This window comes from Anoplopoma fimbria, chromosome 24 (genome assembly GCF_027596085.1).
Source record: "Anoplopoma fimbria isolate UVic2021 breed Golden Eagle Sablefish chromosome 24, Afim_UVic_2022, whole genome shotgun sequence".
NCBI lineage: Eukaryota > Metazoa > Chordata > Actinopteri > Perciformes > Anoplopomatidae > Anoplopoma > Anoplopoma fimbria.
The window spans coordinates 5,092,615-5,110,649 of record NC_072472.1 but is presented as its reverse complement, the minus strand read 5'-3'; the positions used below and the strand labels follow the sequence as shown (position 1 = coordinate 5,110,649).

Genomic DNA, 18,035 nt, shown 5'->3' with positions numbered 1-18,035 from the left:
ATACTCAGAATATCATATTAGATCATGCTTTTGTCTGGTGCTTCAGCATGAATTATTCTATTGCATCGCCATAACTGCTCGCGACTGGGCCAGCATGTTAAGAACCAGCCCCCCCCCCCTGCTGCCTCCGTCAGCGGGCTTCTGGACGGACAAAACGGCCCGTCACAATAATTGAATTCTGGTCTGAGCGAGTAAGGACTTTTGTCGTCTCACTCAATTAAGCACAAAGGCTACTGCTGGGTAATTTAATTTGATTGGACATATTCACCTTCTGCTGCTTCGTTAAAGTAATGCATTCACATTGCGTTACTCTGTTTTGCTAATTACCTCCGCCAAGGAGGTTATCTGCAGGGTTACAGAAAAACTACTGGATTTTCATGAAACTTGGTGGAAGGGTGTAGCATGGGCCAAGGAAGAACCTATTCCATTTTGGATTCACACATTATTGTTCACGTTGGTTAAAGGTGCTGTACATGACATGAAGCGTCTGGGCCGGGATTGCCTGCACACGGCTCTCACCTTTGACATCTCCAGCAAATATAGACTTGTCTGAGACGAAATGGTGGCTAACAGCGTTAACAGTGTAGACTACTGCAACAGTTCTGACAAAGCTAACAGTGTTAACCTGGGGGGCGGAGTGGGAGCTATGCTTCCGGGCCAAGTGGCAACCTCCAGTTTTGCAGAGTGATCCAATGCAAGTGTCTTAAAACAGTCATTCTCTCCTCTGGTTGCAAAAAGAAGTCTGATTGTATAGAAGTCTATGAGAAAGTGACTCTACTTATCACTTGATTTATTCCCTCAGTAAACAATTTTAACATGAGTTTTATGATCCCAGTCGTTTCAAGTCTTCTTCAATACAGCATGATGTTCATTTAGTAAATGATGGTCCCATTCAAAGTAAAATAGACCATAAAGCAGAGAATACCTTATGGCAGGCTTACTGTGATTGACAGGTGGCTGCCGCTACCAGAGCCATATACGGCGTCACTACCTCACTCCTCCGCATTCCAAATATGGTAACGTCCATTAGCTGGTTGCAAAAAGCCAACGTGGCGACAGTCGTAATTCAAGACGGCAATGGTTGAATCGCTGAACTCAAGGCTTCATAACATCAGTCCACAAACCAATGAGCGACGTCACCATGACTACATTCACTTTTTATTGACAGTCTATGTTCCAGGCCGACATCGTCCCGCCTCCTTTGGCCAGGACAGCGTTATCAGCTGTAACTGCAATATGGACGCAGTGCAGAAAGTCAGAAATAGTCAGATTAATCACGCGTATGTAAATGCAGTCAGTGTTGTTAAGGGCATATGAGTCAAATATTGGCTGGCACAATTTTCATTGCACTTAGTAACTTATCTTTTAAAAGCACTGTATAAATACAATTATTATATTATTCTAAAAGAGATGTTTTGGTGGTGTCGTTTTCATAGCTTTGAGGTGAGCAGATTGTAGAGGTTGTGCGTTTGAAGCGAGTGATAAGACTTTCAATTTTATCTGAACGTCGCTGAACTCAAACTCTTGATCCCGCCTGCAGCGAGGCGCCCCTGTTATTAAGATCAAGTGTTTCAGTCTGGGATGAATACGATGGGAGGGATCCGCACAGCAGGTCAGACCTTCTCCTACAGCGAGATGTGGAGAAGGGTGGATTCAATCTGTTATTTCCCACGATCCTGTTTGTCCAAGCTGGACTGGTGCAACGAACTTGACAAGGAGTAAAGCCACCTGATGTCCGCTCTGGAGGATCAGGAAGGGGAGTGATGCAGAACAACAACAGACTGACTGGAAATGATCAAGTCCAAAAGGAAAGTCCATCACAGGAAAAAAACAACATTTTCACTCACATTATTGACCCGCTGAGCTTCTAGTGGTCGGCCTACGTCCTTGAGAAAGAGGCCAAACTCCGACCTGTTAACACATCGCCTTGAGAAATGTAGATTATATGGAATCAGTTCTCCGGACTAGAACTGACAGATTGTAGGCACGACAGGAGTCGGAGTAGGATTTGCAAGATGTGGGAGCTTGTGGAGGAGAGTGTGCTGCAAGGCGGAATGATGGGTCAAGATAAGTACGAACAAACTAGAATTGATTCGATCGTTGAGTCACAAGAAGCCTCCTGCATCATAGTTTTTAAAAGTTTGACTTTGGATATGATTCTTTTGAATAATAGAAAATACACTGACTGCACAATCAGTTGAAAAGGGGTTCAAATTGATGATTTCCATTCATTTGTTTAAGATCAATTACCTAGAAGTTTGTTTTGAGGTCTCACATGATAATGCCCTTACAATAATGACATTTTAATTGTGCCTTTGAGCTTTCTTGTGATTTTCTTTTCTGCATGTATCCGTATCAAAAGAACACCTCATAAAACTCTTATTGAGGGCAGGAAGCACTCCTTCACCCAAACATGTTTTGATTTCTCCGACAGTTTTCAACGAATACTATTAACTGATAAAAAGATAGACAGCAAGGCTAAGCTGTCTCACACTTTAAAAGATTTCTGCAGTAGAACTAGTTCAGCAGTGCCCTGGCAAGTGTTTCTTAAGATGTTGAAAGAGGAGATTCTAAATATGCATTGACTTATCTTATCTTAAACCAACTTTAATGCCTGACCTTCTGACCTCACGCTGTGCTGATTAAGTTTAAAATTATACATCCCAAATCTATCTTTTACATTTTCTTTAAATACTCACACACCCTGTGGAGTTATAAAGCGGCGCTGCCTTTTAGAAGTAAGCATTACAAATCCGATTTCAGTCTTTGTCATTTAGCTAAGCATGATTGACTCGTTTCCCTTTGATGCACATTACTCTCTCTGGTCCCCACGCAATCTACAAAAACATGAACTTTGGAGTCTTTTCATGGAGTTGTTTTGAATAGTGTTCTCACTCCTGCACTCTCCATAAAAGAAAATGAACATCTGCAATTATTCAAGTTTTTTATCTAACCTAACACAACATGAATCTGGTCTTGAACTTGAGACTGACGTCTTTTTCCCTCCCTCTTTGCTCCTAAGATGACCCAGTCGCTCTGCCATCCTCCCACTCCTCCCATCCTTCCTTTACTTTACATCCTAACCTCGTTTGCTCCGCATTGTTGTTTCTTCATAATGTCTTCCCACGCTTTGCCTTGTATTGAGAGTTTGTGTCATCTCTCTGATTTGTTGACCTCATCTGATTTTTTTTCCCCACTGTTCAGTTACACAAACACCAGCAACCTTGACCTGATATTATCTTTATCACTGCTGAATCTCTTTCTCTCTCTGTGTCTCTCTGTAGGTGTGGATGTGTGGTGGTCGGATGGAGGACATCCCTTGCTCCAGGGTAGGACACATCTACAGGAAATATGTCCCCTACAAAGTTCCTGGAGGGGTCAGCCTGGCCAGGGTGAGTCTTGGATCGTTTTATAGCATGTTAATGTAGACACAAGGACACGCAAGGATGTCTGGTTTGTTGCCTTGGTTTTTGTTTCCGTGCAAACAGCTCACGGTTAAATCTTTGCATTGAAAGGGAAGAGGTAAATTACATCGCTATATATATAATTTACCATCAGAACAAAGTAGTTCCTAATCCGAACCGCGAATGGCAAAGGTCTATGGATCAGCCTGAGTAGAATGGACATGTTTTGAGTCTCTTAAAGCATCACTAATCACATTCACCTTCAATGTATTGCGGTCATGACAGAAATCTTGTTTTTCTGGAATTTACTCAAATGCAATTACATATATATATATATATATATATATATATATGGCAAATACTTTAAAAAATGGTAGATCATGCAAAGTTCTTGTACGGCTGCTTGTGATTAGTTAACATGTATCTCTGGCTTCTTTTGTTCATCGACTTTACACATCAAGTTCTGAACCTGTAGCCCGCTCCTCATCGTCACTACAGGCTAGCGGAACGAGGCTACATTAGCCGACTACTAGCATGGCAGCCAAATCCTTGAAAGAACTGTCTGTGGGGTGAGTTGCATTGTGGGTACAAATAGAATCCCTTTATCCTCAAAATAGTGAGCTTGAGATTCTTTATTCAACATGAGCTTCGACACCTCGACACAGCACGAGGAATGTTTTAAAAAGTGTTCCTGTAGCTGAACATTATTCATTATGCATGACTCAGCCTCAGTCTGACACCTGGCTCTGCTTGGCTTGGCTGAATGTGTAATTAAACCTCTTGGTCTCTTGGTTTTTGCCTCGTTGGACTGACCATTAGCCCCTCACTGAGGCTGTACTGAATGCTGATGTCAAACAGGCAGCAGGTTTAATAAAACTGAAATACTTCCTCTACCTGATGCTGTGAGGAATTATGATATGTCCCCTGTGTTGTAGTTTCAAAATCGGGCCTTTCCCTTTGAACTGCTTGTTGTAGTGACCAGTGCCCAGTTGGTGAATATAGTGGAGCATTTAGTAGCGGAAGAGCCAGAAACGGAGCTAAAAGAGATTTATATTTTTACTGACGTTCATAAGGTGGACAAAAATACTACTGATTAAAGGATGGAGTTGCTGCATAACTTCTGGATGTTTAACGAAGAGGCTGTTAGCCATGTCAAATTAAAAGGAGGACATGTCAATGTTGTGTTCATAACTTTAATATCATGTAATTGATGTGACAATTCAATTTGCATTATCCTAACTTGACTGGAAACAACAGATTGTTAACAGAAAGATTGAAAGTCATGGGCATTCACCAGGCAGGGAAAAAACTCTATTTCCAAAAAGTAAATTTAAGTCCCAGGAATACTTTTTAAAGGAACTAAAAGGTTCCTTCAGCCCATTGTTGTCTTTCTGCGTTTCCATAGCAGTCTACAGACCTGTGAAGATTAGGCAAATGATTCCTCTTACCAATGAATTAAGCAACATAAAAACGGAGTGGTCAAAAAGCAGTTCTTTAAAAGGTTTTTTAGTGCCTGCGGAAAGTTCCTGCAGTTGAAAATGGGCTTATGGAGTCGCATAATGGAAAATGTAGGAGCCAGTGTTTTTGAAGGTAGTGCTCAATCGTATTTATTGCTCAAATCCAATTTTTGTTTTTATTTGGCCAATATCAGATTCCAGTATAAGCTGGTCCAGGTCCTGAACTGACTCGAATGCTTAAAATAACAAAAATGTCACACTGCACTGCACACTCTCAAACAAAAGTAAAAATGGAAGCCACTGCAGTCAGCGTTTTTTGGTTTCACTTGTAAGTCGATGGAAGCCAGCGAATTCTTCTGCAGATGATAACGAGGTTGATTTTGAATCATGGCTTTTTCGTGGAGCAATGGCTGTTACTTCTGTACAGAGTTTAGCACGGATGTGGAGTTGGAGCTAGGAGATGTGGGATGGTGACATGAATTGTGCAGTATTGTGACGAATGACGATCCAGAGTGATAAGTCGCATTAATTCTGATATGACTGTTCAGACTGAGGTTGCATTGCAGAAATCCAACCTTTTCGGGGCCACATGTGGAAGTGGCCAAATCCAGAAATGAAAAGATCAGATTCCATGTGATTAGTGCTTTTCACATTGCTATTTAGCTGCATGGTGGTGTAGTGGTTAGCACTGTCGCCTCACAGCAAGAGGGGCCCGGGTTCAATTCCCGGGCCAGACAACCTTCTGTGTGGAGTTTGCATGTTCTCCCTGTGTCAGCGTGGGTTCTCTCCGGGTTCTCCGGCTTCCTCCCACAGTCCAAAGACATGCAGCTTAGGTGCATTGAAGACTCTAAATTGCCCGTAGGTGTGGATGTGAGTGTGAATGGTTGTTTGTCTCTATATGTCAGCCCTGCGACAGACTGGCGACCTGTACAGGGTGAACCCTGCCTTCACCCATTGACAGCTGAGATCGGCTCCAGCACCCCTGCGACCCTTAACTGGATAAGCAGGTTACGGAAAATGGATGGATGGACATTGCTATTTACAAACACAGAATCCCAAAAAAATCAGATCAGGGCCACTTTTGCCTGAAGTGTGCAAGAAGCATTTAAAGTCTGTATTTGTTGTCCGCTACTTTTGCAAAAGACAAAAAAAAAAAAAAAAAGAATAGTCCAACAACTTAATGGATATACTGTAGTACTTCTTGAAGAGTTTGGTAAGTGTTAGGATTTGGACAGGGTTCACCAAGAGAAGCTTGAGTCTTAATCAACATTCTTCTCCTGAGGTGAATGAAACCAATGCATTCATTGCCCTCTGTGCTGCCTCACAATCAAAACACTGTCTATCTAGCCGTTTCATGGTGAGAATAAAGAAAAACATTCTTTCATCAAAGTTATTTTACAAAACACCACTAGAGCCGACGAGTCCCTTCAGCAGATACAGATACAGAACAAAAGCCTTCCAGACCCATTCACAGACAATCCAGTGTTTGTGAATCAGCCATTCCACAACGTGTAGAGGGAGGAAGTCTAGTCAGCATGGGTGGAGATGCAACGACTGAACTCCACTTCACCTGGAGAGCCCAAGTTTCGCTGCAGGCAATGAGCTCTACTACAGAGAGTCTGAGAGTTTCTTTTTTCCTGGATGACTTGTATTTATACTTTCCTGGGAGGCTCGTTGAACCTGTATTCTCATTCATTCCACAATCCATACCTCCAAGGCTGCGACCATCTGTATTCTCAGACATGCGTCCGTACCGCAGAGGCCGAACGGCTGTGTTTTTTGGGGGTTTTTTTACTGCTTCACACCTCAAAGGCTTCCGATGGATGGATTTCCCATTACTCGAGTGTAAATCTTTCATGTTTGCAATTGTCTGAGCCTAAAGAGCCTGTTGGAGAAGCGGTGTGCCCTGCAGCCATCGTTGCTTACAGTTTTAGCCACCTGCTCATCCTTTTTTTTTTACTCAGTTTCAATCTGAAATGACACTTTGCTTATTTATAATACTTGTTTTTTTTTTTTTTATTTTTTTTTTTTAATTTTTCATTTTTTTATTTTTATCTTGTCTTTCTTTACTATGTCTCTTGTGTGCACTTTACTCTCTGCTGCTGTAAGCCTGCAAATTTCCCCGCTGCGGGACTAATAAAGGATTATCTTATCTTATCTTATCTTATCTTATCTTATCTTATCTTATCTTTCTTGCAAACATTAAACTGCCTGTAATTTCAGAGTTTTTTTGTTCTTCGCAGTCTAGTGGAAAACACTTATGACACAATATAAATGCAGTCATAAAAAGACAATTAAAGATGAAAGAAGAGCCAAAAATGTGCAGATGAGACACAAAACCTGAAGGTACTTCTCACCTAAATAAAATATGATAACAAACAAAATCAGCTCCCATGCCAGCAAACGTTTTGGGACAAACTGTGATCTAAGACAAGCGCTCTCCATTTCCTTGTATTATGTATGTATGTAGGGCACACGAACAGACAGACTGCACAAGAAGGCTGATTTCAGGATATTTCCGCCTTGACACTTTTGTTGTCATGTTGCTACCTCGTTCTTAAAAAGTTAAAGCGATTAGTCTTTTTTCTCATATGCTTTGCACAGTTCACACACTCCCATGGCACGTTATTTTCCACAGGAAGTGGTCCCGTCAAAGGCTTAACACCTCATCTGCAGGTGGCTCAGTGAGACAACCTGCTTCAAATCCCTCCCTTTATGCTGCAGGCTTCATGCTCCAGGCTTCTATCATCATTACCGCCAAAACTGATGCGACATGATAGTGCTTCTATAAAGAAAATTACAATTTACAACTAGTAAAGTATTACATCAAACACACAGAATGTTCTACTCATTTCCCAGCGGTGCAGTAATTTGGGGAAATACTAGAATTTAAAGTCCTACGTTTGAACAATGCTTTTTATTTTTTGCTTAGGTCAGACAAACCAGTCTTGTGGTTTGCATTCAGTTCAAAATGAGGCTAACTTCTTGTTCTGATCAGCGTTTCATGACATTGTGTAATAGGCTGCATCTGTCAGAGAGAGAAAGAAACAGGCCTTTTAAGAGGCTACCCTGTAAATTAGCATGTAATTGACTTTAGTTCTGGAACTGCTTTCATGACTTGAGACAAGTTTTCATCTCTTGCCTCCTGGGACATGATGACGGGTCCTGTGTGATGACTGGCCGCCTTTCTACTGAGCGGCTTTGATCATTTTGCTGTGTCAGATGAATTAAAGCATCAAGGACGGCAGGATGAAGTCTTCGTCTGTGTTACCGTTGTAGACACAATGTCCAGAAGCACAGGGATGTGCTAACATGACAGCTCACATTTAGCATCAACAATCATTGGCATTTATATCACATAACATATTACTAAAATAAGTAGAGAGTAAGAGTATAATGACTTTGGATGTCTTTATTTCTACAAGATATTCTCCAAACGAGAATCACTAGACTCTGGTGGTCTAAATCGGTGGTAGTTCAAGAAATGAATTAGATATGTTGAAGTTGGACTGAGTTCAGATTGTCTTGAACAACAATTTAAGGCTGCAATAATTCATATTTTTTCTTATATATATATTGCCAGTTGATTTTATGACTGTGTGAAATGTTAGAGGGCTTTCTCATAGTCTCAAACTCGCAGATAATTACCTCCTACCTTGCAGTTCCCCTCACCTCTACTGAGCATTTTACCATTTTTCAGCTCAATGTTTTGGTTTAACGGCCCGTGAGTGTTCAGTAAAGCAGGCAGCTGTTTTTCAGTAAACAGAAAAGGTCTGACAAACCCACTTTTCACTCCATGCCCTGCACCAAACGGCAGACAGACAAAGTTATTGACCAGCCTGTTAAAATAGTGGAGCAAGAAGTAGAGAGCAAAACCATTGAGACCTCCATCATTGATATTGGCCTTCCTTGGATGAATTGGCAAGAGACACGACTCCAAATGAAAGCTCATGTTGTCAACTGAATATATAAAAAGGCAACTGGTTGCCAACGAGTTCACCCTTATAATGTTGTGTTTACAGCTTCCGCAACCCCCAATTGGCTTGAAGGGTGGGTAAATAAATCAGTTTATGTCAGTTTAAATTGATTGATTATTGTAGAGAGTAAACAACTCTGCAAAATTTCTACTTCAGCCACGTTTTTTTTCCAGTACAAACTCAATGACACTCGAGCAAATTGGGTTGTGTAACGAGGTCCAGGATGTGTTCACGTTAATGTTTCATCATAGGAGAAACTACAATCATCTGCTTCTTATTCTAAGTCTGAATGAGCAGCCTGACTGCTACAAAGATATTTTGGTCGACGTCCATTGATGAACCAGCAAATGCCTGTTGGGCCTAAATCAGATCCTTTATTCCCTGTTCTTTTATTCCTAGCAGTCACAATAAGATTGTCACCATGGCTGTTTGCAATCCTAAGAGTTCCATTGTTAGTAGTTTCGTTGTAATGAAACGCTTTAACAAACGGTTTCACTCCGATTTCAGAACCTGAAGCGCGTGGCGGAGGTGTGGATGGACGAGTACGCCGAATACATCTACCAGCGTCGGCCCGAGTACCGACACCTGTCCGCGGGAGACATGACGGCCCAGAAGGAGCTGAGGAACCGCCTCAACTGCCAGAACTTCAAGTGGTTCATGAGCAAGGTGGCCTGGGATCTGCCCAAACACTACCCAATGGTGGAGCCTCCTGCTGCTGCGTGGGGAGAGGTACAGTCAGCTCCCATACCTCAAACACAAAACTAAATAGTGAAGGAGATTTGTCTAAAAAGTTTGTTTTCGAGATTTGAAACCATGACATCATGAGGTACAAGATAACAAACTTCATCCAAGGCCTCTTTCTCTCGGCTCCCTTTTAATATAGTTTTTCCTTGCATGTGTCTTTGTTTGAGTCAGAGTTTTGATCATTTGTAATTGGTTGTTAACAAGTCTGTGTGTAATGTTGTTTTTTAATAACAGCAATTTTATTTTTTTTGTTTGTTTGTTTGTTTCATATGACATTTAAAAAAAATACTATTCATCATTTATCAAACCTCAGATGCTGAACATTTTTGTTTTGGTATTTCAATACAACCATCAGAGCAAAAAGTCTGGATCATTTGTAGCAGCTTCCTCTAAAACGACTGATTAGGCTGTCAAGAAAAAGTTGGCCAGTTGGCTCTAATAATAATGTCAGTCTGTCGCACCAGGCTGCTGCCTGGAAATCTGCTCCGACTGCACTCAGAGAGGAGAGAGCACGTTTATGTACCGCGAATCAGAGGATAATCTGCATGTTATTGCCTCCAAGAAATAAACCAATCTAAGGGTCCAATTGTAAAACTTCAATCTGCCTCAACATACTTGTGCGTAATATCCTGTGTGATTATGTTTTTTCTAAGAAAACCTCCAGTCACTGCTGCACACTGTATGACTGTCCTCTGTGTCCTTGGTCATGACTCTGCTGTTATGTGTGTTTGTGTCGCAGGTTCGGAACGTGGGCAGCGGCATGTGTATGGAGAGTAAACACTTTGTGTCAGGGAGTCCCATCCGCCTGGAGAGCTGTGTGAAGGGCCGGGCCGAGGTCAGCTGGAGCCATGGACAGGTGAGCAGCAAAAATATGACATTTTCATAAACAGCCTCGTTCGAACTCTTTAGGCTTCATTTAAAAAATCTGGTGAAGATTCAGAAATGTAGGCCTTATTTGAAGAGCTTGAGTATTAGATTTCTAGATGAATTGTAACCCTTTTGTAATTACAACAGAATTTGAAAGAATATTAATTAGTATTTTTGTAGAACAGACGAGACAATCAGGACAATGGAAACAAATAATACACAAACTGAGAGACACTAAGATACATCTAACAAATTAAAGGTATAATATGCAGCATTTTGTAGTTTGGTAAACACACAAAATTCAAAGTTTTTACACTTTAAGTCCCGGGGTCACTGCAGATAAACCACCACACGCTTCTAATGGGTCATAAGTGATGATTGAGATGGATCATTTTTGGATGAGTCTACAATTTGTATTTTAAGGAAAATGCTGGATAATATACCTTTTAATAGTAATTACTTATTTTTAATACTCAAAATAAGTCAATGCAGTAGAGCCTAAGTTAAGCACTGGATCAAGAAGAGCCAAAATTCGTAAACGGGACATTAATGTACAGTGTTGTTTTTGCCTTAATTAATTAATCCCTTAGTTTATCATCATGTGAATATTAGATAAATTAGCGTTATGGGTAGAGAGACCCACCCTTCCTTTTGGGCTGGATCAAACAAAGTCTCAGGTCTGTGTGTCAAAATGTCAGATAGCTGAGTGGATCCAAGCAGAGTCATCTGGACAGCTCTGATCATGTGATGCGTCGTCATGACTACAAGAGAGAAATACTCTGTTTGATGCTGATAAATATTTTCAACTGTTACTAGTCTTTTTGACTGCAGTTGCTTCTTAATGAGTGGAGCATCATGCTGCTTCCTGTGCTTCTGTTCTCTCTTTATTTTGGTGTGTTCAACCCCATTCTGGATTTGGTCTAATTATCCTCTAGCTTTTGGGTTGTTTTTTTTCTGCAGAGTGTTTGATTGTAATCAGATCCCTTCAGAATAGGGTGTCTTTGTTTTGAATATGAATGTATGCAGGTGAAGTTCGGGCAGGTTTTCTATAGGTTAGTGTTAGATTGGGTGTAAAATTGAAGTTACAATCCACCTGAGGCATCTTGGTTTGAGTAAGAACCCTTCAAAAAGAACTGTTCATGGAGAACCACTGCTGAGAGTTATGCGATTTTCCAAGAGGAAAGTTTTGTTGTTAATAGATCTCCTTCGTGCATTTCATTTACTAAACAAGCATCCGTGTCAAATGAACTCACACAGACACACAGACACACAAACAACATACACACTGCGCTGCCTCATTATCTCTGCATTGTTCCAAGAGGACTTCTTCACACTGAAGATCTTTAAACCGAGCTCACAATACAACCTTAATGGATCGAATGTCTCCTTTTGTCTCCGCAGCTGAAATAGTGCGCCTCAGAGCTCTGACACTTTAATTGCTTTAATCTGAAGATGCATTGTTTAATCTGTGTTGCAGTTGCAATCTGTATTCAGCTCCGACGAGAAATTGATTCACTGCAAATCACAGGAGGCCCTCTGGCAGCTGTGCTTTTTGATTTTTTTTTTACGAGTGGAGCGGACGAACTCATTCAGGAAGTCTTAGTAACATTCGTGTTTTCTTTTCATTATTGTCAGATAACAGAGTTTCAACATTAATAATAGAGCTTTTTTTTTAATGAGATGACAAGATTTCACGTCTTTCGTAGCTACGCAGATGCTAAAAATTGTATTTATGCTTTACCAGCTGTTTCCAGAACTTTCAATCACTGGAAAGAAAAGATGGTCTTTGTTGAGTAGCTTTGAAGATCAATCTGTCAACATAAAAGTTAACTGTTTTGATTTCGCCCAAAGACTTCATCGTCATTTTATGCTTTTCCACTTCTTCCCTCTTCTTTAGTGTGTTATGTATATTTTTGTACATGTAAAAGGTCCGTAGAGTGTAAAACCTGAAGTCCACGCCTAAAAGGAGTTACCCTCCCCCTCAGAAGCTCCTGAGCTGCCTGAAACGATTCGATTGAATTCTCTCCTTCACTTCCGTAACTTTATGAGGTCATAATGTGAAACGTTGACCAATCACAACAGAGCGGGCTAGCTGACCAATCAGGGCAGACTTTGCTTTCTGGAGGGAGGAGCAAGCACTACAACGGAGCATTTCAGAGAGAGGGTGAGAAGAGGTGCTGCAGGACAGGATGAGAAAAACAAGGAGGATTATGAGCATTAACACGTCAACATGTTGTAACTGTAACTTGAGATAAAAATATGCACCCAGAAAATAGCATAATAGGGCCTGTTTAAAAGTGAAGCACTGAAGTCCAGTCTCTACTTTGGAAATATTTCTTGATTTAACAATCCCAACATAAGGTCCACTTACTAGCTTTAAACAGAAAACAGTGACAGACTCTTCATCATCTGAGTTATTCATGTTATACGATGCTGTCGTGACTTAACATCTGAGATGTGTTCCCTGCAGGTGTTCACGTTCGGATGGAGAGAGGACATCCGGGTGGGCGACCCCATGCACACTAAAAAGGTCTGCTTCGACGCCGTCTCCCACAACAGCCCCGTCACCCTGTACGACTGCCACGGCATGAAGGGGAACCAGCTGTGGCGCTACAGAAAGGTACGGCAGCCCTGACTGTAAAACACAGGCTCGCTTTTCTCATCTTGTTCTCGTCCTCCATTCCTTTTTTTCTGTCCAAAACAACAAAGCTAATAACACAGCTGCTTGAAAATAAATGACTTAAAGGCTACTTAATAAGTCTATAAAGTTCTGCACATTTAAACAGTTCCCTACCCTCCAGCTGATGGATATTCAAAGGACCTCATTATGCTGCTGCGTTTAAGCTCCGTTAATAACAAAAACATGCCAAACAGGAGGCCACATTTATATTTTACACCTCTAGTGTGTCACGATGCAGACAAGCTTGTTTGCGGCAATAAACACATAAATGCAAAAAAGCAAGTCAAGACAGCAAAATGTAAAAGTTTATGACAAATACAATGATAAACATTCATGTACTTATAGATCTGCTAAGCACACTTTTGTGTGTTATAGGCATGTATTTATAGGTTGTTCTGCTTTACAAATGCTATAGGGTAAGATTAATGTGTCATCACTATACTGTGATGGATTAAAAACCGTATGCAAGTTTCAACACGTTATTTCATGCTTTGGAAAATGGATAATGGTTGTCTCTAAGGAAAAGTTTGTAAGGTAGGTACTGAGTGACCGCGATCCTCTACAGGGGATAAAAGAACGAAGAGCCTATAGATGTCAATGCGATTTGTCTTTTTTCCTTTGTTATGCGACGCACAATTCCATCCCATAAAAAGGAGGTGCTGCCTTGGCGTTTGCTATGGAAGCATTTTAAACTGGAAAAAAAAAGAATCTAAATTTAGTTTTTTGACATTGCTTCCTGTTCCTCCCTCCCTCTGTCCCTCCAGGATAAGAGTCTGTTTCACTCCGTCAGCAACAGCTGCATCGACTGCAGCCCCAGCGAGCGGCGGATCTTCATGAACACCTGCGACCCCTCCTCCCCCAGCCAGCAGTGGCTGTTTGAGAAAACCAACGCCACCGTGCTGGAACACTTCAACCGGGGCGCCAACTGAAGCCCCCGGCAGCTTCCAGAAAAAGAAAGAAAAAAAAAAACAGACTCCTGACGCACGCAGACGTGGAGCTGCTGCTGCTGTGAACTCTGGCTCCCCCTTTACCTGGCGCCGAGGTGACAGCTGTTTCTCTTTGGGGGTGCTAAGACCGAGGCATGATGGGATACCTCGGGGGGGAAGTTGGTTCAACACATCAGCAAGAGGATGGACTGAGTTCAACTCTTGACTGATGGGTTTGTGTTTTTTTTATGTGTGAGATGTATTTGTTCTGACACAGCGGGTCTGTCTCACTTCCTGCTGTCGATCGGTTACCTGACATTCCTCTCCTTCCTTTTGTCTATTTCAAATTTTCTCTAGCTTTATCTATTGCCTTTCTTTCCCTTGCACAGGTTTTTTTTTTTTTTAAATCTCTATTTACCCTCTCTGTCTATCTACCTTTATCCTCCGTCTCCACCTCTTCTCCCCCCCACCCCTCTCCTGTCTCCCCTGGTTCGGCACCGTCTGTACGTCCGACCCAATCTGCCTGCATGACTGCACCTTTGCCCACCTTCTCCATTCTCCCTCTCAAATCCCGTTATGTCTCTCCAGCTCTGACAACTTCCCTAGGGGAGGGTGGTGGGGGGGAGCTTCCTGCTGAGCCAAAGTCATCCTGACACCTGGGTGAAGCCAGGCAGAACCACTCTAGAAATCACCCGGTGAATTGATTCTCCTTTACAACAAACCCCCCCCCCTTTGGCTTGTAGTAGACTGGTCCCTGCTCTCTGTGGGCCGAGCTGCTTTGAATGCAGCAGGTGGAAGTTGACAATGAAAGGGAGGGCAACTTTTTCTAATGCCCCCTCGCTCCTTATTCCTCTTTTCTGTCCTTTTCCTCGCTGCATGAGTCGTCAGCGGGTTTGTCACTGTGCCACATTCTGCTTTCATTCCTCAGAGGCGAGGGCTATCTAACGCCAGGGTTTGCTTGGGCCAACTCTCTATGGCTAAGGTCTTGTTTGTTGGGGGGGGGGAGCTCCTGTCCCTCCCTCTCCCCCACAAGACTCAGCAGATCAGTCACCGGGAACGACCCCGTCGCAGACTGCCGAGCACGGGGGCGGGGGGGTCACATCACGGCGCCAAGCAGCAGGCAGGACTGCAAACGGACGCCTGCCCGGTTAGGATGACTAGCTACGTGACTGGCAGGCCAGCCGACTCACCCGATTGGCCGGCCGCCGAGCTGACACATCACTTTAGAGAGGGGGGAGACGAATGGGAGAATTACTCTGGATAGGCTCGCCGAGGTAGCTCTGGGATTGAGACGAATGTGGGTTTAAAATGCATAAAGCACTTATGTGATGATAAACTTGAATGAAATCTTTGTGCCTTGTTGGAAGAGGATTAGATGCAGATGTGTGTATTTTTCAGAAAGTGTGTGTGTGTGTGTGTGTGTGTGTGTGTGTGTGTGTGTGTGTGTGTGTGTGTGTGTGTGTGTGTGTGTGTGTGTGTGTGTGTGTGTGTGTGTGTGTGTGTGTGTGTGTGGTCCAAAATGTCCACATCGGCAGAGGGGACAATTCACTCGATTCAGGAAGTGATTTTCCTTAAAAACTGAGAATCTTTTCGTTGAAAAAGTTCTCCGGAATCACATTTGGAATTGAACGTTAATTGACCGCCACTCTGGTGCAGGACATCAAGACACATGTAACTGTTGGCTGTGAATAGAGCTAAAGATACTTCTTTTCCACCATATTTTCCTCCTGCCTTGAAAAGTTAACTATAGCCCTAAGAAGACCTCTGTTCTATTTTAATCACGATATGATGCTGTTGTGTTGCTTTTCCCACTTGTTCAATCCAAAGTACTTTCATGGGAAAGGGAATCGTTGCTGTTTACCATCTTTTTTTTTAACTCTGTTGTTTTTATTTCTGTTTTTAATTAAATGTTATTTTATCGTTTGTTTTCAGTCCTGTGGTTCAGCTGATGATGATTTAGTTTCCTGCTCAGCGTGATGTTCTGGGATGTTCTGGTCTGTTGCCTGCCCCCATCCTCTAATCCCATTTTGTAAGCAGAACAATGTAGAGTTTGTGCCATTTTATTAATCATCCCTTCCAGGTATTGCGCTCAGTTAGATTTTAAAAATCAGTTTTAGACCAAAACAAAATGTCATATCCTCAACATGCCTTGTCAAGGTACTTTTAAGTCACAAATTAAGGTGGATTGGACACATTAGTTTGATAAAAATACACTTTAACTTCCCAGGTGAATGATTTTGTCATCCATAACTCAAATGTCCGTCTTTTGACAGTTTTTTTCATTAATTTCCGTTAAGCAACCAATTTTGCAGAGTGTAACAATAGAAATGTAGCTTTGCTGATGATTATAAGTCTTCAAATGAACAATTCAATTAAAACTTCAAAATCCATACATCTGAGCTCCAGGAGATAAGTGAGCACTTGAAATATAAAAATGCTAAGTGATATTAGCTTATCTTTGGAAAATAAAGCATCTAGAGAGCAGCTATTAAAAGATAGCTATCTATAGCACACAATTTGGCAATAGATAGCATAACTATATAGCTAGCTAGCGGCTAATTAGCAGTAGATAGCTATGTATGGATAGCAATTTGGCAATAGATAGCGTAACCATCTAGCAAGTTAGCAGTAGATAGCTATATATAGCTATCATTTTGGCTATAGATAACTATCTAGCTATCTCAATAATGGAAAACAGGTGCTTTGGTTTGAGCATTGTTGTGGCCTGCAGTTACAACTATTTATAAATGTCAACTCTATGTCTACCCGGCACCATGACACAACACAAATGCCCTCGTAAGATTTCAGGCCTTCTTCATGTGTCGTTCTCCCAGTCAGTGATGGCTGATGGATGAGGTTCTGTAAAACAAATCGATCGCTGAAGTGTAGCTGCGGAATAGCCGGAGGAACAAATACAATTTAGTTCAAACCCAAGGTGTAAAAAAACGAAACGCAGCTGCATGAGGTGAATAGACTTTTATTATAAAGTTGGCAGTCAATGCATCATGTTTGTCCCTAATCTGTGGTTTGACCAACAAATCTCACATCGCTCACAGTTATTGTTTGTTGTAAAATCCATCATCCGTCACCATTTCAGTCAATATAGTCACCTGTCTTACTGGGAAAAAAAAGATCCTGATGCTGCAATCCTGATAGGAGAGTTTTTAAATTGAATTCATGGTTCCTTTATCACTTGACCTTCTGTAGTTCACGCAAGGACAACTTGTCCATTGTCAGATTTTGAAGAGGTGTGTGAAAATTGCTGCTTCAGACCACTTAATCATTGATGTAGCTAGGTTTCCACTTCAGGACCAAACTGAAAACCCATCTGACCTTTTCACACCCTGAATCAACTTCTTTTTGTCCCACAGCTCTTCTTTTTTTTTTGTTATTTTAAACAATGTTATTTGGGGTGATGTTGCTATCCTGATCGGATCAGTAGTGCAATCTGGGCTGTTCAATCATGTGACCTTAATGTGAAGGACTGTTGTGACTGTTTAATACGAACACTGTACTTGTGGGCAAAGTTGTGTAGAGGGCTGAATACACAAGGCAACATTTTGGGCAAGCCCATTTCACAGCGAATTGTGGACGCAGTCTTTTTAATAATAATGATTTGGTGACTGTAATTTGTTTCCTGTCAGCTAAACCTTGGATTTAAAGGATGGCAGATTCTTGCACATACCACACAAAGCAGCTAGGCGGCAGTGACGATGATGATGTAAGTCGAATACTTAAATATTTCAGAAAAACACTGCTGACAAACTAGCTAGTCTTCTAGTACTTTTTCATGAAAAAGGACACTTTGGCAATCATATTGGAAGCATCTCAATGGATCATTTTAGCCTCTTTTAGCTCCCTGTTTTGGTATTTGGGCACGTTTACGGTAAAGTTTACTCTAATCAGTCCCGTTTCCAGCTGCAGCAGTAAGCTGTTCTCACCAAATACGATCAGATAAACCCACTCTATGCTTCCTGCCC

General features: G+C 41.7%; 1 protein-coding gene across 1 annotated transcript in view; it reads left to right on the top strand.

The window, feature by feature from the left end:
- The window catches only part of LOC129113582 (polypeptide N-acetylgalactosaminyltransferase 10-like), an 81,555-nt gene extending 67,355 nt beyond the window's left edge, over positions 1-14,200 (top strand). The window contains exons 8-12 of the mRNA XM_054625969.1: positions 3,285-3,392; positions 9,346-9,567; positions 10,322-10,438; positions 12,920-13,069; positions 13,894-14,200. Of these exons, the coding sequence (XP_054481944.1) occupies positions 3,285-3,392; positions 9,346-9,567; positions 10,322-10,438; positions 12,920-13,069; positions 13,894-14,058 (762 nt within the window). The 3' untranslated portion in view covers positions 14,059-14,200. The remainder of the gene's footprint in view (positions 1-3,284; positions 3,393-9,345; positions 9,568-10,321; positions 10,439-12,919; positions 13,070-13,893) is intronic.
- Positions 14,201-18,035: the final 3,835 nt, after the last annotated feature.